Below are 22,995 nucleotides of genomic sequence, written 5' to 3'. Positions count from 1 at the left end.
CTGACATGTACAATAATTGGCCACTTTTGCTGCAGAGCTGAACTTTTGTCCTCTGTGTCTTTGCCTCGGTTCAGACACACTCTAAACTTTGTATTTGCTAGAAGTGGATGTTATCATGTAGATTTTGTGTTAATGTGGCCTTTGTCAAATTAGTTGTGAGGCTGCTTCATTTGTTGAAAAATCTGCAGTCGTATAAGCAAATATTTTAGGAAAATGTAGAGAAATGTAGACTTTGTCATGAACTAAATGGTTTAAATAGACTCTGGGTATAGGTCAACTCTCCATAAAGATAATAACTGTGGCTGCTTCTTATACATTTAGATTATGAAATATTTAATTAATATTTATAAAAGTGTGTTTTTTTATTGTTTGGGACTCAATTTGGTCCCAACATTTTTGCTAAAATGTAGAGGGAGACAGTGACTGTATAACTTTAATAAAACAAAAGTCACAAGCTAAACTGTTTGTATGAATATGACTGATGTGTCTTTTCTCCACCATGCAGACAAAATCAGTGACTTGACATTGAACCCTGCTCCTCTCGGCAGATGGGTTAACAAGTCATCTAAACTCCTGCCAATCCCGGAGCGGCACACTTGTGTCATGTCATCTGGAGCTCATAGAGATGAACGCATCCAAATCATTTCAATGTCGACGGCCTCCAAATAGACAGTGAGCAGCAGACAGTAGATTAGCTTTAGATGTCATAGAGGGAGTGTCACCTTTCAAAAGAACAAAACGGTTTCAGGTCACTTTACAAGAGGGATTAACATCCAATTATTCAGGAAATATCTTATTAAACTTTACAGTGTTGACTACAGGGACCATGTTAGTGACCAGTGGAGGACCCTGGGCCACACACACACACACACACACAGAGAGAGAGAGAGAGAGAGAGAGAGAGAGAGAGAGAGAGAGAGAGAGTGTTAAGAAAAGTTTCCGTGGGGGGGCGGGGGTCTCTGATGTAAGCAGGCTGATCACAGATCAGATGAAGGCTCTTCTGATCCATAAACCCTAACCCCAGAACCCCCCCCCCCCCCCCCACCCACCTCACCCCCTCCTCTCTCTCCCTCTCTGTCTTTGATGTTGGGGTTGAGTTAGTGCTCGGTCTGCTGCTCTCTCTAGCTTTGTGTGCGTGTGTGTGTGTGTGTGTGTGTGTGTGTATGGTGTATGAGAGCTGGGGCGTCTCTCTCTCTCTCTCTCTCTCTCTCTCTCTCTCTCTGTGTGTGTGTGTGTGTGTGTTGTGCTGTCAGCTCTCTCTCTCTCTCTCTCTCTCTCTCTCTCTCTCTCTCTGTCAGCTCTCTCTCTCTGTCTCTCTCTCTCTCTGTCTCTCTCTCTCTCTGTCTCTCTCTCTCTGTCTCTCTGTCTCTCTCTCTCTCTCTGTCTGTCTGTCTCTCTCACACACACGGTGATCTGCAGACCGGTGGGTAACACACCACCTCACCTCTTGCTCGCCGGTCTGCTTTCGACTCTGGAACCAACACAACCAATACTTTGATTAAGCGGGTCGTTGTTTTACAGGTAAGAAGTAACTCTTCATTGCTTTTAGACGTGAACAGTTTCTGCACTTTAACGACAGAGAGTATTTCGCTTTATCTCGGATACAGTGACACACGAGAACAGCAAACCTCCCGCCCATAGATGAATATTATTAAGTATTATGATTAAATACAGCCTTTACTGACGATGCGAGTTCTTTTAGCAACGAGTTCCAGCCACAGATTGTCGCTTTGCGCGTAGCAACGAGAAGTCACAATATAACGCGTTTTTAACATATACAACTAAAGTGTGTGGGAGCTGTGAGAGATTCATTCTGAGGAGCTTTAATCAGAGAGCATCAATTAAATCTGCGCCTGGTTATTTTAAATCTGTGCTTCACAACCTACCCCTGCTTTAGTACAGTTAAAGGTGAGGTTACTCTTGTGTTGGTGTTAATAATCAATAATGAAAAGTTAATTAATCTGTGCTTGACAACCTACACCTGCTTTCATGCAGTTAAAGGTGAGGTTGCTTTACTTGTGTTGCTGTTAATAATCTATAATTTAAAATTCAGTGACCTTTTTTATAGGTTATGGAGTGTATATTAAATTATAAACAAAGTAATCATATTATTAAGATCTTAAGTCTTTTATTGTTGCTTCCTTTTTTCCAGCCACAAGTGGCCCATCAACATGGTGTGGATGCTTCAACACACCCTCACACTTTTACTAACTGTGCAGGTCATATACTCAACTCTGGTAAGTGTTTCATTATATGGGGCATTTTGAGGCATATCTAGTTTTAGATTTTTTTCCGCAAACCTTTTCTGAACCTGTGTTGTGTTCACAATGGGTGTATAGACTGTCTGTTGAGGTGTTGTTCAAGGGAATGGTAAATAAAAGGTCTGTATTTTTATATCAATCAATCAAATTTAAATCACAGTCCATTCCTAGATATTCACAATCACAATTTGTCACAATTTATCTCAAAAGTTTCATCTTAACTCATCCCATCTCAGATTTGTTGTCAAGAATAATCCAGTTTTTTTTTTAGATAGATTACTGTATGATGCATATATAGGTCTGGACTGAGTCTGCTTTTATCTGATGTGAATAAAAAGAATGATGAAATGCAGGAATCTCTAACTTCCACCAAACGACTGTGTCCCGCTCAGATTCCTGTGAGGGCCGAGGAGGAGACCAGAGAGTGCAGAGAACAGGAGTACAAGGACCAGTTTGGAAACTGTAAACCCTGCAAGCAGTGTGATGCAGGACAGGAGCTTTCAAAGGTTTGAATTATTCAGTCTTTTTTAATAACCTCATCTGTATGAACTGAAACTTTTGTTCGAAGCAGTTTTGTTTAAAGTGCTGTGTTCAAACAAGAGCATTTTCAACAGAGCCACTAAGGAAAATGTTGTCACTAGTTTATTTATTCTAAAAGGAAAGTATGGTAACACAAGGGATCAATTACAGGCCAGTTTAATCAACTTCCTTAAGCTAAAAACAGATGGTTTATGCTTGTGGTAAAAAGTATGAAAGAGTTCATGAACATATTGGACATCAGTGTTTATAAAAGTGTATCTTATCCAGTGAGCCAACATTATTTATCACTTCCTCTCTTTCATGCACAGAGCGGCCAGGCTGTTTGTAGAGCACCGACACTTCTTTAATCAGTCACACCCATACTTTTGACCTTCTAGAGCTGAATGGCTCCCATTGTTTTTCCCCGTTGCACCCTGTCCAACTTATTGTCTTCGCTGTTTGTAGTTACAGCCATGCCTAAGCTTGCTGCTCCCTCTGCGGGGAAAACCATCTTTCTCACCACCTTGGCCACAGGTTTTTGTGTGCTTTGTACAAACAGGCCTCTAGATTGTCAGTTAAGGTTGGTAAGCAAAGGCCTTCCTCTCTTTTACCCGGGTTGACAAACACAAAAACACCCCATTTAAATTGATGATGGTCGACTAAATATTAGAAACATCTGTATAGTGCAATACAGTTCCACAGTGACTGAAGCGGCCATGTGAATAAATCAAAACATCTCTGAAACTAAAAGGTGTACCTAATAAACTGGACGTGAATATATCTGGTCTATACTAATATATTAAACATGTTTTTTGGGCCTTAAAACAAGCTCCAGACATAGATTCTGACCCAATAAATTTCACTTAATTTTATCTTACTATGAGGGATGTCTTTGTATCAGAAACATAATGGCAGCCTTAAAGAATATCCTGCAGATTGACTTTATGTGGGTTTAAACGACACTACATGTTTTAGTGCTGGTAAAAAAAAGTCTGTATCACTCTTGACATCTGTTGAACACATGCATTTAAGCCCAGTTGCCTTTAATCTCTGTGCACACAGACATGCACTCTGTGGTTGGTAATACGCTTCAGTAGTCCTCGTGTTTCTCTGCCAGCCCAACAGGCATGAATGCTGCTCGCCACCCTGGGGTCCTGGTTAATAATTGGCTGCCTCATTCTTTCTCTGAAGGTAGCGGGATACCGGCTCACAGTGGAGTCCTGGGCCTGCACTCAGAGAAAGATTCCCAGAGAAACAACTTCTGATCCGAGCTCTGTGTAACCAAGACAATCTATCTATATTCAGGAAGGCAGGGCTGAGGGTTGGAAGGGAAGCAGACTTTTGGAGTCCCTCTGTGCAGCTGCCATAGAGATCCCAGAGGAATGTGTCCCAGTTTGCCTCTGGAAGCCTCTCTGAGGCGGACGGACAAACATCAATTAGCCCCTCCAAACTTACTGTAGCTAAAAGAACCACCCACACAGAGGGACCATTAAAACCAGTTCTTCTTTCTAACACAAACATATCTCACTCTAGGTTTCATTCATAGTAAGTTCCTCCGTCTCGGCTTGTGTCAAGCATGAAGGATAAGTAGTGAATTGCTTTCCAGAGCAGGCTGGAAAACTGCCAGCGACAAAAAAAGGCTGGAACACAACTTTAATGTGTCAACATCTTGTAGTATGTAGCAAGAGTGTAACATTTCCTTCAGCCACACTCCCAGGGCAAAGGACAGAGCGATGGATGGTGCTGCAGCCAAAAAGAGAAACACAGTTATGAGGAGTGCATTAGCAGCACAGGATAAAAATCACAGTGGTCAGTTATTCTTGTGTCTTAAGAAGCCAAACACGAAAGTGTAATAGCGTGAGGGAAACAAAGGGAGTGGAAGTGTGTTTTGTCCCCGTTAAAACGCCGCTTTAACCAACTCCCACTGTTTCATTCCCAGATCAGATGATTGGCTGCCCTCCTTGTGATTCCCCTCTGATCTCAGAAATATCTCTGCGTCTGAACTTGCTTCGGGTCTCAGCCAGCCCGACCCCTCTCTCCGCTCCGCACGGCTGTTTTGGTTGGCAGTCTCACCCGAACTAGATCAGGAGATGGGACAGGGAAAGGGAATTTTATCCATTTGCTTTTTTTGAATGGCTCTGAGGTGAAACCACCTAAAAGTTAAATATAACTTTGCTCTTTTCTGATGATTTTCATTGACATTTTTAAATGATATTTAATTTGATAGAAGTTTTTCTTGACAGGTTTATTATTTGCATACATCCCTGGTAGTTTTCTCCCAAATGCATTGCTTTATCTCTACATTTGCATAGTTTATAAACTATACCTGCAGAGATACATAAAGATATGGTCTCTTAGCTACCAGCCGGTGCATCATAGAGAATTAATTTGGCTCAGTCAGTTTGTGCTTGTTTTGTAGTATTTTTTGCCACTATTGTACCATGTACACACCCTGAAAATATGATCTTTTCAAGGAGAATTAACAGATTGACTATGTATTCTTTCATTGATGCTGGCAATTTACAATTGAGAAAGGCTTTTACATTTTGTATAATAATAATAATAACACTCACCTTTTCATATTGACCTCAACACGACAGATTACCACAGAGTAATGTCTTTCTTTTTGCTGCTTAACTAGTCTCAGTGAGCTTTGTTAGTGGAGATAAAAGAAGAAAGGGAGCATTCCTTGATGTTCTGTGTGGCCTGGATCAGAGGGGCAGAAGTTGGCTTCACGTTCCTTTTGTTTCAGTGCTCTGACCTGCTCATGTTTACGTGGCATTAGCTCCCATCTTGCCATGTGATGCCCCACAGACAAAGCTTGTGCCAGTCCTGGGCTGAGTGAGGACAAACCATCACTGGGCCTCTTCTTCCTTCATATGGAAGTGGGCCACAGAATCAATGTGAGGTAGCTTGCGGTGGCACTTTCTGGAGGACCAGTTTAGTTTTAGGGTTCCTGCCTTTCCTGTCCCAGTCTGAGATTCTTTTTCTCGAGAAAGGCAAGATCATGGTTTGCAACAGATGGGGCGTCCGAATCCTCTTTATTCTGCCTTTCCCCATTTAATCACTCATCAGCCACCCCCCCCCCCCCCTCTGTTTCTCACTCCCCCCCCACCTCCACTGTTCACTACCCTGCCCTGCTGAAGAGCAAGGCCTAATATGGAGACTTCATAACAACAGCTGCAAAAGTCCAGCCCTAGATGGTCCACCTCGGGCCCGGCTTGGCCCAAGGGTTCAGTGTCAGGCTCACATGTGTTTGGCTGGAAGCACTGAATTCCTCATCTTCCAGCCTGACTGTACGGTGCCATCACACGATCACATCTTTGCCTCTAACTTCCCTTTTAATTTCTTGCCAGCCAGCCTGCTTCCCCAAACCCAACCCCATACCAGACTCTTGTGCCCACATTCCACTGGGACTGCATGCCCGGGCAGTGAAATGGGACACGGGTGAGGAGAGAATGAGAAGAGAGAAGCCCTGTTTGAAGCTGACCTTCACATTAATGATATATGAGCAACCCCCGACCCCCTTCCTTGTCTATCGTTCCGGCTTTGGATTGCAGTGTGGCAACACTGGATAACAGGAGGGCAGCTGCTCTGGAGCTGATAGTGAATGATCAATGTATGATGTCATGCCTGCAGGGTCTTTTCACTGTGGTGTACAGTAATATCAGATGTCAAATAAATGTCACTTTGTGGTTGAGGTCACCAACGTAATTTAGGGGATGTGAAGGTGACAAAGATCAGAAAAGAGACAACATAAGACAAAACTTTGGGAAATGGTCATGAGCAGCTGGAGTGATACTTAGAATTAACTACATTAAAAAACTTGTTAATAAGTGCTGATATTGGGTCACCAAAATGTTTGATATTTCTTTTAAACTTTGCCAGACTATGTTTCTTTAATTATAGTTGCTGTACAGAAATGTTAAATATGTCAAAAGGTTAATTTGACTCAGAAATGTGTGAAAAACCAAAAACAATATACACACTTGAACTTCTATCTTTATTCCTAGTCAAATTGGTCTCACTTTTCATGTCCTCCTTAAAAAACATCTCAAAATTTAGATTTTGCTTGGTTCGGTTGGACAATTTCTCAAAAGGTGGTTTCACATTAGATCACTCACACACTAGTCAGAAGCTGTGGTTTTAAAGTGCACTTTCAAGTGTTGAACACAAAAGAGTATTCATCGTATTTTCTCCATATACCTTCCTATAATCCTTGCCCCTTCCCTAAGTGTTTCCTTTGCTTGCTGGCCTCTCCATCAATGGGACACTCACTGAGTCTGCTTGGAGAGAGTCACACAAAAACACAGCAATAAACTTGCAATAATACAACAGTGGGTGTCCTCCAGGGCCTTTATTATTCAAATGCCAGGCCTTTCTAGGTCTTGCAGCGGAAGGGCGCTCATTCATACTGAGAGAGTCAGGGAGATTATTGCCAGTGTAAGATGGACTCTCCAAAGAGGCAGGCCATTGTTCTGCTCTGATCCTGTGAGCCAATATCATTCTTTAATTCCAGACCCCCGGTAGTCCACATCCAAGCCCTCTTTTCACCAGCTGCACATCATCCCAAATCACCAACCTTCTTACCCGGTGTATTTCTCCTGTTAATCCCCCCAGGAATGTGGCTTTGGTTATGGAGAGGATGCCCGGTGTGTGCCCTGCCGGAGCAGCCGCTTCAAAGAGGACCGGAGCCTGCAGAAGTGCAAGCCCTGCTTGGACTGTGGATTCATCAACCGCTTCCAGAAGGGCAACTGCTCCACAACCAGCAACGCAGTGTGTGGCGACTGTCTGCCGGGGTGAGAGGAGAGACGCACCCCCACCACAACCTCATGTTATTTATAAAATGTATTCATCTTAAAAGATTATTTTGATGAAGAAGACAAACATGTCACAACACACACAAGTATCAGAAGTTGTGCACATCTGATGCTCCTATGTTCACAGCAGCTTTGAAGGTTAAAACATGTTATTTTGTTTCTTCAACAGATATTACAGGAAGACTAAATTAAGTGGTTTCCAGGACATGGAGTGTATACCCTGTGGGGACCCTCCACCTCCTTATGAGCCTCACTGTAAGCAACTTTCCTTTCTTTGACTTCTTCTAACAGTTGGCAGTCGACATCACTGGCTGCACGTTTTGTTGAATGGCCATGAATACGGGCTATTCATCCCAGCCCACAATACGTGATGTTTTATGAAGCAACAACAGGGATACTGTTTTCGAAAAGCAAATATGACCCGCTACAGCACACTATTGAACTCCTAGCCAAATGCTTCTAGAACCAAAACTCAAGCAGCAGTGCCACAACAAAGCCTGTACACACACAACATGACAGCACAAGGCCCTCGGAGTAATCAGAACCACTGCCTTTACAGGGTGGAGCGAGCCGCAGTTCATTCACTGAGCCAAGCAGCTATGCTATAAGTGCAAATAAACGCTTGGATTTATAAGCCGAGCAGTTCAAAAGCTGAAAAGGATACCACAAACATAATGGTGGATTTGCCAACACTGGATTACATTAGCTTCAACTATGTCACTCACTTTCAGCACTCAATTTGGATTAAATGAGCAAACTTCCTTGGACAAAACCTCCATTGATATTTTCAGACAAAACGTATCCCAGCACTGCTGCACTGTTCAACGTGGTTTTGTTTCAGCACCAGAGTAAACACGCCGGCGAGTATGCTGGTTCAAACAGCATTATTTATTGCCTTCTGTACAGATCCATTATGCTAAAAGGAGGCAGGAGGTGTGTTACAGTATGTTCACAAAGCAGTGCTCACATTCCAGGAGGCTACACATCCAATTAACTTCTCTCCTCCAGCCATTGTAAGTAGTTAAGCACAACCTTATGATTTCAGGTTTCCACATAAAACCAACAGGCGACTGAACTTATACCTTTGGTAATTGAGTGTGACTTCCTGATGGCAGAGGAGGCTGCAGCTGTTTCTGCAAAGGCTTATTTGGCAGCTTAAGCATCAGAGCGGACGCAGCCAGAGTTACCCCGTGTTAAATAAAGGGAGACAGCTCTGGCATCAGACAACAAAAAAAAAAGTTTGTTCAGTACTTGCTCACAAGTGGATCATGATTTCATTGGACCATCTTCTGTTTATTGTAGATTTTTTCCCCATATATTATATAGTTGCAAGCAGTATCCCTGTTTTTGTAATGAGTACTAGGCCTGGGACAACTGGCATCCCTCTGTCTGCTCATTTTTCCATCTGTGCAGCTTCCCCGTTTTGATACTGGAGGAGACCCTCGAAACAAAATGGCCATTGTGTCTGAGAACATAGTTGGTAGTTAGCCCGTACACAACTCTCAGTGGAGCATTTCCAAATGTTTGAAGGTCTTGCTCCCTCTCTCCAGTGTTATCTTGAGGAGAGTGGTGAAAACTTAAAGGGCAGATCATTCTAATAGGCCACACTGGCCCGGGGCAACGGTGCAGCTGTGCAGGGGAGGCAGTTGTAGTCTGGGGTAGACTGTAAATCTTCAACCACCCCTCCTTTCTCCTCCTCCCTTTTCCCCTTGTGGCTTTTTGGAGTGAAGTACAAACGAGATTGTGTTTTATGGATTCCTTTAGCCTCTATAATGTGTTTCATCTGCTGGGGTTTTTCACTATCATGGTAGATCTCAGAAGGCTGACTAGACCATACTAATACATACAGGCATGTAGCGATACATTCATACTCACAGGTAGGAAGAATACGACCTGCTCCGCGTAGCTTACCCCCATTATACACACATCCCATTATTACTGTTTCTAACCAGATTTACACCCCAGTTAGATGACTGTGTTATGTGTTAAAATGAAACATGATCCAACAAACCTCTTTTCCTCCTGATAACCTCAACTCTCCATCCTTTAATGTAAAGAAACCCCAGTACTGCCCCTGCTCACAGACTTCAAAGCTGCATACAGCTCTCACCATAGATGGCACAAAACATACATAAACAGTTACAGGAAATTGTCCTAAGTACAGCTGCCTGCCAGCATTTAAAACCAAAGCCTTTCAGTAATAATAATTATCAAATCCTCACAGCAATAATAATATTTGGTGTTAACACATTAGAAGAAGTGATAATTAAATTCTTCCACCTGAATGCTAGAAGAAGAAATTGATTCATGGTGAAAGATTTAAGAGAATAACAGAAGATAAGTTTCCCTTAGCTAAACTTATACATTTCATATTCTCTGTGAAATGGCATCAAATCAAATTGGCACCAAAAGCAGTGACATTTAAATGTATCTTAAACCAGAGCAAAGTGTATAGCAGTTGATTTTGTTTTTGACTGCACAGATGTCAAATGGTTTGGTCATGGTCTGAAGTAGTATAGTGTCTAAATAATAATAGATTGTATCATCAAGCAAAAACACAGTATTAGGAAGCACGTTTATGCTACTTCCAAACAACATTCTAATTTCTAGTAATAGTAATTCTAATTCTACACCAGTCTTAAACCTTAACATAGAAACTTCTTTTTATCCTATGCTATGGTAAATAGATGCACTTTTCAAGTTATGTCTTTTTTTATACTAACCAAACAAAAAATGTGTTCATGCCTTCATTCTATCTCATGTGATAATAATCCAAGGTTCTTGGTATAAATTTGTTGGTTTGAACCATTTAAAAAGTCTGCGCATGAAATAGAGAGCATCGTTTTTGTAGTTCTTAGCTTGAATACGATAAAGAGACATTTCTGTCATTCAGAGTTCAGGGTAAAACAGAGAAAGAATACTCTTAAAAGAGTCTGAAGAGAACAAAGTCAAAGATCCTTCGGAGGTGTAAATAGGTGCTTCTTTTATTTGGAGTATGTGGAGCTCCATAAAGTCAACAGATGGGGAGTCTGTGAAAGGCTGTGGTTTATTGGTCTGCCGTGTGTGAAGATAATATCAGCAGGTGAGCGCTCTTCAATGGGCCAGTGTTTATCTGTGTTTGCTGCAGCTACCGGGCCTCTGACAACAGACCGCCTTTGTGTTGTGGGATGCTCACCTCGGATGAGTTCAGATGGACCCTGACAATGGAGACCAAATATAAACACAACGGTTAGATATTACGGCTGTGGATCACTAATACAGCACAGCTACATAGTGATCACTGCTTTGACAGACTTAGATGAGAAATGCTAAATAATACAGTTTTAATGAGATCATTTTTTTTATACACAGCATTTTATTACTTTAATAGTAAGAGAATACCTCTAAATGTGAGAATGTGATTTATGAGTTAGCAGGTGATATTCCCTTTCAGTGTGACTTAATCTTCATCCATTAGCTACACTGAATACAGTCATTGAATACAAATGTATAAATATTAAGTGCAGCTGCAATGATTTTAACACGCTCTTGCTATTAGTTTAAAAAAATATTTTATAACTGGTAATAAGTCGTGATTTTGACAGTGTTTACTCTTTAATGCTCCTCTGTTGTGCTTTCCTTGAGAGCTGCTTTGAGCTTTTCCTCTATTTTTCCCCCTGAGAAGGAATGTTAAAATACCCTTATCCCCTATCGTGGCTGAATAAAACAAGTGGCCAAAGATAAAGTAATGTTTACATTGCATTACAAAGAGCTCTTGGATGTGAAAAGGTTGAAACCAGTCCCCATGATTAATGGACTGAAAAGCAAACAGCAGGACTCACTGAAAAAGATTTGCTCAAACATAATAGTCATTCTTTATATTCAACATATTATAAAACTTTCTCTCACTGTTTGTTTTCCTGCATATTGTCACACACATTACAGCCTTTACTTTTACTGCTCTCTGTATTAACCTTCATCACAAATGCCTTTTTACATTACATTACATTACATTTAGCTTACGCTTTTATCCAAAACGACTTACAATAAGTGCATTCAACCATGAGGGAACAGACCCAGAACAACAAGAATCAGAATTCTGACAGAAAGAGCCAAATGACAAAATCCTCCGGTCGATTCAGAAATGTGTTAGTGAACTACGCAATAACTTTAAGCTTGTGAGTAAACTTAGAAATATATTAACACAGTCTTAAATACGGACATTTGTTGCGTTCCTCTCCCATGCAGTACAACAGCACAAAGGAGGAGACGTCCCCCAAAAGTAGATGTAGGGGTACAAACGTTCCACATACTGACTATGGAGGCCTAGACATATCAGTATCAACTATTTACACAGATTTGGTGTATTTATAACATTAAATCATCTTAAAGCATCATATGTCAGACATGCTGAGGTAATGCTGCTGCCTGATTTATCTGTTATCACACAGATGTCTGGTAAAGTCAAGGACTACTGTTTCTTTGAATATGATTTCTGAAATCATATTTATTGTTCATTTCAGAACAAGAAAGCATACTTGTTTTAATATGAAACTATATGACCAATCAGAGGATTTGATATTATAGTAATTAGCGATTTCTGTCTAACACAGAGTGGAGTGTCCCCCACTGGAATGTAAGGGATTCATTTCAGAGGTATGATCCCCTAAGAGTATGTTACTCAATCCTTATAACATTTGCACTGTTAAAATGTCAACTAATCCACATAACTGAAGAGTGGGACTTAAATTTGTTTATATCAGCTGGACAAACTTAAAAAGAGCAGCCTTTTATGTTCTATGTTTCCAAAAATGACCAATGAATAAACCTTAAAGCTGCACCAATCAATAATTTCACAAACAATTGATCAATGAATGATGCATCATGGGGTTGTTCGTAATGATGAATCCAAAGTCCAGAGGCTTAGATCAACCATGTCTAGAAAACAGTTGCAGAAACAGGCAAGTATTGCTCTGATAAAGTGACTGCACAGTCCCTGCTCAAAACAAACAATCTTAGTGACTCTCTGGTGAACATAATAACTTTAAAGTAACCTTATTTATATCCCACCTCTCAAAACAGCCAAAATCTAGCTTCCGTGTGTTGCTAGATGTGTAAATTAGCATCAGGAAACATTCAAAAGTAATTTTTTTGTGTTTGCCTCTGTTTTAAATTTGCTGTTCAGTTTGAAGGTGATAGAAAGATCAAGTCCTGTTTTTAATCTGGCTGCTCTTTGTTCACATCGTTATAACAGACTGTGCCTTTATCTCCGATAAGTGTTTGAAAGGATAATTACATGAAGCCAAATATTTCAAACAACTGCGTCAGTTCGTTTGTCTTATATTGTGATATTGAGCGTTAAGCAGCACTAAACCCATGATGTTTTATATTTCTGGAAACTTTTGGCACAAAGAAGCGTAAATACACTCCTGACGTCTGTCTGATATGTTTTCCTCCATCAGATACAGTGCATGCTCACATTTGGCCTATTTCTAAAACCTGACCAGACTCTTGATTTCAAAGCTTGTTGAGCACGTGAGGGAGCCCGGGGGTGGAGGTGGGGTCGAACTCTCTGTAAATCATCTTCTGGGGAGAACGAGCGAGGGAGATAAAGAGAGAATCCACCACAGGCGTTTTCTCTTTGAACTTGTCAGCTTATTTCATTAAGCCTCAGCGAGGAGATGACTGGCCTAGGGCGAAAAGTAATAATTTGTCTCACGTTACCATCAGCTTCGGATTGGCTGAGGAGTGTTGATTATATGAAGTAACTGCTCCTCATCATGTGTTATTCCCCAGTTTCTTTTCATCACTGCGCCTCATTAAGGATTAGCTGTTGTGTCTGAAACCGTCAAATAGGTCTAGTCTTATATTATCACTCACCACATAACTAAAAGATGTGAACATCTGTGATTATGTCGTTAATCAAATAGTTATTTCACATTTCTCATCTGTACTTCACACTCATCTCCCTCCACAGGCAGTGGGCGAGTAAACCTGGTGCCGCTTCCCTCGGTGGTGACCAGCCCGCAGGACATGGCCCTGGCCGCAGTCATCTGCAGCGCTCTGGCCACCGTGCTGCTTGCCCTGCTGGTCCTGTGTGTCATCTACTGCAAGAGACAGCTGCTAGAGAAGAAGCCCAGCGGTGAGTATCAGCACCTGGAAGCACTGTCCAAAACAACATTTGAAATCTGAACAAGATGTTTCAAAATCAAGTTTTTGTGCAGGAAAAGTCTTTTGATTTGAGTCTTCAAACCAAACACAGAGGCTCAAAGAAAGCTTTGCAGACTTTTCAAGTACCACTGCAGCTGCTTTCTATGGACGAGCCAGGTTTGCATGTGCACAAGCACTGAATCTTGAACCCCTCTCCCCGGGTGCCAATGAATTCCCAGTACAAATTGTTCTCTGATCAAGACTTCCAAAATAAAGGTGTTCCAAAATGTGCTTGACTTATACAACCTCATTAAAAAAACAAAACAATGAAGATAAGATGGAGATAATGTATCTCAAACATGTCACCTGTGCTGAGCAGCCAGTTGTGTGGAAGTCGCACATTATTTTAAATGAGTTTTTGCTCCTCTCATAATTGTGCTTTTAACACAGTAAGTGCAGTAGCTGAATATTTTAAGTGACTTAAAATAGGATTATATAAAGGTGGATGAGCACGATTTCTTTGCTCTTTTGTCAACTACACAGACAGAGTGCCAATTCATCTGTCAGTCGTGATCTTCGGTGTAAAGCCTTATTAAAACCTAATGTTGCATATTTGTGGCAACTTGTATAATGAGCAGCATTCTTGAAGCCCAAAGTGTTTGAGTATGTGAAATATCCCAAGGCAAAGAATTAATGACATCATGTTTGTCTGGTAAGCTCACCTGAAACAAAGAGTGCGGTACAAGTTACTAAGGCGTTACCAGGTCTGTGTTTTGTTTTTTTAAAGTGGCGTGAAAAGAACACGAGTCAAATATTTTGTCAGTAGATTCCACTCAGTCCAAACACGCACCCCGCCCTTCACCCAAGCTGCTACAACATGCTAACACAGTGGTTTTTAAATTATACTCAAGAATTTGAATCAGCCTAATGGACTCAAGGGTTGTAAAGCATTTCCCCACACACACACAACAGAAAATCTAATTCCAGACTGATTTCTGTTATTATTCTTAATAGGAGCATAGAAAAGTAGAGGGTTGCCACCTTATAATAAGCATAATTTAGTTTATAAGCCGTCAATAATTGATTTACTGATTTTTAATTAGTCAACCCAGACAGTCAAGGGGATTAATCATGACTGTGTAACCCAAAGTTTACTCATATTAACAGCAAAGTGCTGTTCATGCCATTAATGTAGATGTGTGATTACCTCCACCGAGGAGCTCATGTTTTCATCTGCGTTTGTTAGCAGAAACTACTTAACCTATTTCCATGAAATCCGGTGGACGGGTGGGCCATGACCTAAGCAAAAACTCAATACATTTTGGTGCTACTCCAGATCAGGGGGCGGACCCAATATTTTATTTCCACTTTCTTAAACATTATTTTTCAATATTCATTGACTTCTCTATTTAGGGGACTGATATTTATGAGTGTGTGCAGTTTGAACGCATTTAATTGGGACTTGGTGGAGGTATGGGCTCTACCGAGTGCCATTCTAGTAATTATTATTAGGGACGAATTATTAAGTATTAAAGTGGTACCAGTAGGGGGTCGATTCTGCACTGGGTTGTTGTAGGTCTCAGTGGTTGACCGTCCTTCACCGTGTTTCCACAGCAGCCTCTCTGAGATCCCAGGACTGTCCGTATAGCGGAGCAGAGCTGTCCTGCTTGGACCCCCGCTGGCTTCACGACTTTCCCCATAGACACTGCTGCCAGTGTCACCTGGGCCCCGGACATTCCTGCGGTAGGACGTGATTCCGACTGATGTGATTTAATGCTACAAACTTCTTGTGAAGCCACAGCCACAATTTTTTTAATGTTTCTGATAACTGAAGATAAATATTATATTCTGAATTCAGCAGTTTACTGATGATGGGAATGTGTATATCAACATGTCGTGTGTGATGTTCAGGTCCAGTCCACCTTATCCCATCGCTGTGCTGTGATGAGAGGTGCAGTCTGGGCCGCAGCCATGACAACAGTCCCTTCCAGTCCCAGACGAGCCTCAGTGACGGGTGAGGACTGCAGCTAATTTATCCCCACAAGTAACAAAATGTGACCAATTAAAATCATCATCATCACTATTCAAACTGCCGGGCAACAGCATGACAGGAAACATTTTTCAGTAGTTCAACTGATCCAAACTACACAGGGAATAAACTGTTTCCAGTAAAACATGTACATGTAAGATACTTCACACAATGATGAGAGAACTTGACACAGTTTGGTTCATTTACAGTAAACCTGGAGACAATACACAGGCTAACAGCTGCCCTGCTGCCTTGGGGGCAACGTTCTAATTTCCGTTAATATCAAAGATATAATTTACAGTGGCTAATAACACCCTTTGAAGTGCTGAGAACAAACAGAGGCATCTTGCCTGAATATGAAACACCACAGGGTGTGGCTGTGAACCGAGATTCACAGTGATATTAACCACAGCTTTCTTTATCACGCTCCCCCAGGAACCTGGATGAGGAGAGCACACCTGTGCAGCAGGGGGGACACCCAGAGTTTGACACCGTGGAGGCTGGTGGGATGACGGGGAGCTGGGAGCCTGCAGAGTGTTTGCCTCAGTGCAACTCAGAATGTACAGAAAGAATGGAGGAGGATTGTGAGGGTGACAGGGAAGAAGAAGGGTGCAGGTCAGGGGAGAGTTCACCTGAGAGGAGCAGGCAGATCCACAGTGAAGCTGTGACAGAAGTACTTCATCCCAAACAGCTCACGTCAACACAGTTAGGTGAGTCACTACCGATTTTAATGATCTGTTTAACTGTTTAATGATCCTGAGCAAAAATAAATCACCCACTCTAAATAAATAAAAAATTAGATACCAAAGAGCTGCCTTCACACCTTAAAGCCGTGTTCAGACAAGAACTCCAGATGATGTCCGCACATTTGGGTCTGGACTTTGTCAGGAGTTTGCCTTTCACACATAAACAACCCAGCAGGAGATTCTCCACTCAGACGCGTTCACAACATCAAAATAAACCCTTCGGCAGATTCAGGAGAGGGGTGGTGGAGCAGGCGGCAGAAGGATATAATGTATTAAGTCTGCTGAAGAGCTGTTTTTGTTGACAGCACATGAACACCGGTTTCAGCTCTTATCACCTTAAACTCTCTTGACATCTTCGTCTGTGTCTTCTATGTGTGTGGCACCGCTTTTTCATCATCAACATGCCCACTCGCTCGCGGTGAATCCTCTGGAGGATCTCTTGCTGTGTTGTCACATCGACCCATTAGGACATTCGGTTAGGAGAAACTCTAGAGACAGTGCGGAGCCTCTCGAGATTTGCGTTTTCACTTACAGCCTCTCTGGAGAATATTTGGAGATTAGCCGGAGTTCAGTGCATGTCTGAAAGCTGCTTTAGAGACTGTGAAAGAAGATTCAACCTCTCTCAAACCCCTGCACATAATTTACCTCTAAAAGACAGCCAATAATAATGTAGGACGTCCATTTCATGGACTGGGACATTGGTCTGTGTGTGTGTGTCCATGCTGAGCAGCTGGTAAAAGAAACTAGAGACAGCAGCACTAGTTGTTTGATGTGGACGAGACTGTGTTTAAAGTCGGCCGCTGGCTGACTCTGGGTAGATACGTTACTAATCACAGCGTGTCTGCCTTCTTCTTCCTGCTCTCTCTCCAGGATGACATGGACTTGTTTGGCTCGTGTTCCACCCTTGAACCAGCCTGGACTCAACAACAGCCGCAGCCAGATCCCGTTTCAGATTACTCACCCCTGCCATTCCCCCTACCACTCCCCCACACACACACTTTTAACTGCCTGCAGCTGACCTCAGAGCCACTGCTCAAAGAAAGAATCTGAACGAGTATGTTCATACATGTAAACAATAGCACTGTGGAGAATACTCAAAGCATGAGGGCAAATGCATGCACGCACACAAGCACACATACACAGAATGTGAACTCTCTGGCCCAGAAGGTGAAATTGAAGTTCAATCATCGAGGAGTGTTGACTTATGAACACGGAGCAAAGATCCTGTACTCTGCCTTGAAAACGTCTTGCATCTTCACATGTAGGACGGAAACTGTACCGCTGAGTTAGCAGCAGGTGTTATGAAGCTTTTTGTACGTAAAAGGTAAAAATTTGAGGTGTGAAAAGTGTAAAAAGTGATTATGTCACACATTGAAGACAATCTTGATACGGGACGAGTAAAGAACAGGAATGTTTGAGTGATAAATATGTTGTAGATACTGTACAATAGTAAATAGGTCAATATTTTTGTAACATAGACATGACTGACAGTATGTTTGCTTCTCTTACAGTTATAATGTTGATGGATGTGAACACTCACTTCCACGTGTCATTTTTGTAAATAAACCATTTGAACAGTTTACATACTGAGGAATTTATACAATGCACTTCCAGTTGGACGTTCATCTAGAAGATCTGAAAAAAAACATAGCTTTACGACTAGGGTGGCTGTGCAGCAGGAGCTAGAGTGGGTCATCCACTAATTGGAGGGTCGGTGGTTTGTTTCCCAGCTCTTCCACTCACCTAAGGGCAAGACACTAACCCCCAAATCGCTCTTGATGGCAGAATGTGAATGAGATGCCTGATTAATGAAGCACTGTGTGAATGGGTGAATGTTAACTATGACTTATACGTCCTGACTTATTACCTTGTTTGTTGGTTTGTAAACAAGATTACGAACTACACGACAGATTACCATGAAACTTTGTGTAGAGATGTGGTATATTATATACATTGCGAGATGAGAATAATTCATGGATCTTGATATAACAGTCAGGCACATTTACAGAACTGGTATGAAAGTGTAAAAATTGGTGGAGTTTGATTGAATTCAAGGAGACTGTTTGGTTGTCTCTAGTTTAGATTTACTGCCAGAAACACTTAATTCCACACTTCCTTTAATGCAAGTTCAAATTCTAAATTGATCAACAAAAAATATATTTTAACTATTTTGAAAACTCTCTGAGTCTTGGCTCATAGGTCCCAAAAATTTTATGGATGTCAAATTGTGATTGGAATTTTATTTTACACTTTGTAGGCAAACAATTCAACATTGTGAATCAATCAAAAGATTGACAAGGAAAATCTCTGGATGCTTGATTTGTGCATTTCTTATATTTCTAATATAACTACTAGTTCTGGACAATATTGCAAGTTTGAGTATTGGGCAGTAACCAGCCAAGAAGTGCTATACTACTCATGTGATATATGCTTATTTGTGTAAAGCACAAGTCTACACCAGGAAGTGTGTATTTATGTGATGTAAAATCTTCACATTGTTTGTTATCATCAAAAAATAAAACATAAGTATTCTTTAAATGAGAATGAATCACATTATGATGAGTTTGAAAGGCTTTCCATCAGTGTGTGAAATACCCCGTGGCAATCGGGGGGTACCCCGCTACCTATTGCTCTAGTGTTATGCATGTGTTATGCCTCCCCCGGATCATAATCCCCCGCCCCCCTGATGAATACATAAATTATAAAATCAATAGTGATGATTATATTTTTATTTTTTTTGATGCCTTACACATGAACGCACTAAGGCTTGTGTGGTGAAAAACTCTGATTATAGTCTTTACAGTATCCAGGTGGCCCTGCTGGTCAACAAGGAACAAGGAACTCTGCTCCTCTGCTCTTTTCTAATCACTCACACGTAGAACTGATCTTTATAAAAAAAACTGCTGAATTCAGATTTATGTTCCTGCATAAATGGAACGTCGCTTCTTTGACAACAATGAAGTTAAAACACAACGTTGCGTTGTAATCTGCGGGAAGAACTTCTCTCCTGTCTGCAGCCTGTGTGTGTCCGCTCGTCTCTTTCGCTCTTAAAGATCACATTTATGTAATTATTAATCGAGGATGTAGGATCATGAATCTGAATTGTTCCGGTGACCTAGGGTCAGGCACAAACCCTGACTACCTAATACTGGACATAGTACGCTTTGAAAATGCATTTAAATGACAATTTAAGTCACAAAAAATGTTTTAAATATTCTTTCCAGAGACCCCCCAGAAGTTGGTCCCAGCTTTACATCACAAATCGGTTTTATCTAAGCCCAAACTGAGACAGATACCTTCTCCAGAGCCACAGACATTATGCAACTGTTCTCACAGGCTCAGTAGGACAACTCAACACAAGTTAATGTAATTTGATGTTGTTGTAGTAATTAAAAGTATAATGAATCCTTTGACTAACATTTAAATGTTTTTAAATTCATCTAAAGTGCCGCCACAGAGTCTCTGCTGATAAAATTCACCTGGAAGGAATTAAATAAGTTCATATTCAATCAGACAAAGTGCTGTGCTGCAGCCTTCAGCTTGTTGGGTGATGCTGCTTTCACACCTTCAATAACCATGTCGGGTCTCAGATCAGAGTTTAGGCAAGCAAGGACATTGTCAGAGGGAACAGCTGTAGTCCCAGCTCAGCTCATAATTACTGTGTGAATGTGTTGAAACACATGCAAACAGCCAATCTGTCGTGTACACTCTACATTGCGGAGCATCTGTGGAAATGCGAAGAACTCGTTTAAAGCTCTTATTTAAAAGTTACGACTGAGCAGCTTTAACATGGTGTGATGTAAAATTAAAGATGTTTCCATACTGATACCAGCATCGGAAATGCCTCCAATACCCACGAAAATGCAGAGTCGGGCATCGGCGAGTACGCAAATCTATGTACTATCCGACAGCAAGTCTTTAAAGGTATATTAAATTCACACAGACAAAACTGCAATTTTCTGTCCCCAAAAAACACTTCTTCTTCAGTGCTTAAAAACTGCAGTTGCTTTGTGCAGCCACTGTACAGTACTGTCTTTATAGCAGTGAAGAAATGATTTTTCGTCATGTAGCGCTGGCCAGAGCTAGCTAAAAAGTTAGCAATTTGGCAACATTTCGGTCAAACAGTTTGCTCGAATGCCAAACAGAGCCGGAGTGACATGTACACAGATGAGAAGTTCTCACTTGTGGGAGAACTGTATTAAATGCCATGGGGTACGCACACAGCTGCAGCTGGTCTGGCTGTCTGTGTGGACAGTAAAAACATATGGGCGAGCAAGAGGTAGAGAAGGAGCGAGCATGAGGCAAATAGAGCTGCAAACAGCTCTACAAGGAATCAAGGGAACAAAACACTAACTCTTACTTGGCAGAACTCTTAGATACGCTAAATCCAGGTATGGGAATCATATCAGCAAGGAAAATGGTATTGGAACATCTCTAATTAAGAAATGGGAAATATTAACTCTCCACGATAAATTAACTGAGTTATATTCACCAGTCTCCCTCCTGAGAAACTCCTGACAGACAAAATAGACGGAGCAGCATTAATTTAAAGCCCAAACAATGAGCACATGACAGGAAGAGCAGATTAGCTATTCTTCCTCACACTGATATCAAGATACAACAATGTTCCGCCAGTATGTGAGCTGTAAATGGATCTGTAATGAGGAGAATATCAGATGTGTATATTAATGAATTAATGAAAATGAAGGGAAATTAAATTATAAAAAAGAAAAAAACACGTGAATTTAGATAAATTTATTAGGAAATGTTTTTAAACGTTTTTTTAAAAAGTCAATGTGACCTTTAGAGAGAGCAGCATTGTATAAAATGCCGATAATTCATTTACAGACAATGTGAAGCTGCTAAGTGAGTGCTACGCTGCCGTAGCCTTCACCTCAGCAGCAAAGGTTCAAGTCCGTTTCCACGTCAGCAGCAAAGTCTTTCAGCTCTCAGAGTCCATGATGAAGGTCTCAAAGTTCGGGTTGAGCTCAGACACCAGCGCGTCCACAAACTCCTCGATGGTGGGTCGTCTCTGCAGCATCCCTGTCACACAGAAACACAGTGGCAGGTTTAAGGATGTGTGTGTGTGTATCAGATGCTAGTGAAGGGAAAAAGCTATTTTGAGATACTGGGATGACCATGTTTCCATCACTCACCTCATTCTAAGAGGAAAAGTGAAGCTGGTATGAACATTTAAATATTTCTAACCTGAAGTCACTGCAGTGGTTTTATAAAACAGAACTCTCTAACAGGCTAATAAAGGACATTTTATTGAATCCTTTGAAGCATCTGACTTTTTTTTTATACTAGAGTAAATTAAAATCCAACTAAGGTCGTCGACACAGGCTGCTGCTCCTGAGACTTCTGATCTAATTCCAGTTTTCTTGTCATCCACACCAGTAGAATTTATTTTAAGGAGGGTTTTTCTTCTGTTAGCAATATTATGCAATTTTGCCTTTTTCAAATCTTCCTTGATTTCTCAGGGAATAATTCATGAATTCTGATGAAAAAAAATCAGGCATGTTTAGGGGGAATTTATTGCATGTTAGTGAAATATAGCAGGCTTTATTGAATTTAGGGGACTGTTGGGCCTTCGTGGAGGTATGTACTCTACTGAGTGTCATTCTAGTTTTTAAATGTGTGTTTATTGTGTGTGTCTGGACATTGGAATGTTCCATTCTTAGTGTAATTTAAGCTGAAGGTATGAGGACATTTCCAAATTTTGAACAACAAAACTTCATTATTATATTAAATCTGGTCAAAATGGTGTACAGCCACTTTTCTTGCACCCGCACACATTCTTACTATTCTGAGAAGAAATGAGAATAGGCTCCGATGCTCTCATTTAACATGCCTCTGATGGTGATAAGAATCAGCCGACTGTGTGTAGTTAAAAACTGCTATGAAGTTCCCCACATCTGAGGTTTCTGTCTTTAACTAAAATAAAAGGTATATCTAACATTTAATGGCGCTTTAGAGGGCTGATAGTGAACTCACAGACATAAATATATCTACAGCACATTCTCCCATCACACCAGACTGTGACTAGTGCCGCACAGCAAATGTGTGTAAGCGCTGGGAATGTGCGTCTGTGTTTTGAGAGCCTGTCTGCCAGTTCATGCATGGAGAACTCCCTTGCTCGCTTTACAATTCAGCTGCACGCCCGCTTTGAAGTCACTTCATTTCCCCTTGTGTGGCTGCCAATGTAAATAGGCCCTCTGCCCCTCCCTCCCCCTCCCCGCTTTCCTGCATGGGTCACCTCCAGCGCACACACACTCAAACACACACAAACTTGCACATAAGCAAGTCTGCACAGGCATGCATGAATGGAGACGTAAAGAGATTCAGACAGCGATCCAGAACATACAGACACATACAGATATGGACAGTCCAATGCACACACACACACACACACACACACACACACACACACACACACACACACACACACACACACACACACACACACACACACACACACACACACACAC

At 41.4% G+C, this 22,995-nt stretch overlaps 2 protein-coding genes and 1 long non-coding RNA gene across 5 annotated transcripts in view; 2 read left to right on the top strand and 1 right to left on the bottom strand.

The window, feature by feature from the left end:
• The first annotated feature begins 1,356 nt into the window (after positions 1 to 1,356).
• tnfrsf19 (tumor necrosis factor receptor superfamily, member 19) lies at positions 1,357 to 18,142 on the top strand. Of its 2 annotated transcripts, none has more exons than XM_034605516.1 (10): positions 1,357 to 1,521; positions 2,153 to 2,237; positions 2,654 to 2,767; positions 7,401 to 7,579; positions 7,770 to 7,855; positions 13,557 to 13,721; positions 15,347 to 15,472; positions 15,641 to 15,743; positions 16,194 to 16,468; positions 17,375 to 18,142. In XM_034605516.1, exons 2-10 carry the CDS (start codon positions 2,172 to 2,174, stop codon positions 17,377 to 17,379), a joined length of 1,119 nt encoding a protein of 372 aa, XP_034461407.1. In that variant the 5' UTR covers positions 1,357 to 1,521; positions 2,153 to 2,171; the 3' UTR covers positions 17,380 to 18,142. The 2 variants fall into 2 exon arrangements, with proteins under 2 accessions (XP_034461407.1, XP_034461406.1); XM_034605515.1 differs by having other exon boundaries at positions 15,344 to 15,472.
• Positions 18,143 to 21,243: 3,101 nt separating this feature from the next.
• Positions 21,244 to 22,995, bottom strand: part of LOC117773468 (mitochondrial intermediate peptidase-like) — a 31,959-nt gene continuing 30,207 nt past the window's right edge. The window contains exon 19 of one of the 2 annotated variants that reach the window (XM_034605492.1): positions 21,244 to 21,547. In XM_034605492.1, coding sequence (XP_034461383.1) covers positions 21,447 to 21,547 — 101 coding nt within the window. In that variant the 3' untranslated portion in view covers positions 21,244 to 21,446. The remainder of the gene's footprint in view (positions 21,548 to 22,995) is intronic. The other variant, XM_034605493.1, reaches the window with a different exon arrangement.
• On the top strand, positions 21,453 to 21,785 carry LOC117773492. The gene is made up of 2 exons (XR_004615922.1): positions 21,453 to 21,592; positions 21,685 to 21,785. It is a non-coding gene; the product is annotated as an uncharacterized LOC117773492 (long non-coding RNA).

The sequence above is a fragment of the Hippoglossus hippoglossus genome, chromosome 13 (assembly GCF_009819705.1).
Source record: "Hippoglossus hippoglossus isolate fHipHip1 chromosome 13, fHipHip1.pri, whole genome shotgun sequence".
Lineage (NCBI taxonomy): Eukaryota > Metazoa > Chordata > Actinopteri > Pleuronectiformes > Pleuronectidae > Hippoglossus > Hippoglossus hippoglossus.
Note: the sequence above shows the minus strand (reverse complement) of the source record. Positions and strands in the feature narration are given on the sequence as shown.

Excerpts from the sequence above, each read along its gene's own strand:
- tnfrsf19 (XM_034605515.1), top strand. The coding sequence starts at position 2,172 with ATGGTGTGGATGCTTCAACACACCCTCACACTTTTACTAACTGTGCAG. Across the intron at positions 7,856-13,556 it reads ACCTCCTTATGAGCCTCACT|GCAGTGGGCGAGTAAACCTG; the intron begins GTAAGCAACTTT and ends CTCCCTCCACAG. Across the intron at positions 13,722-15,343 it reads GCTAGAGAAGAAGCCCAGCG|CAGCCTCTCTGAGATCCCAG; the intron begins GTGAGTATCAGC and ends GTGTTTCCACAG.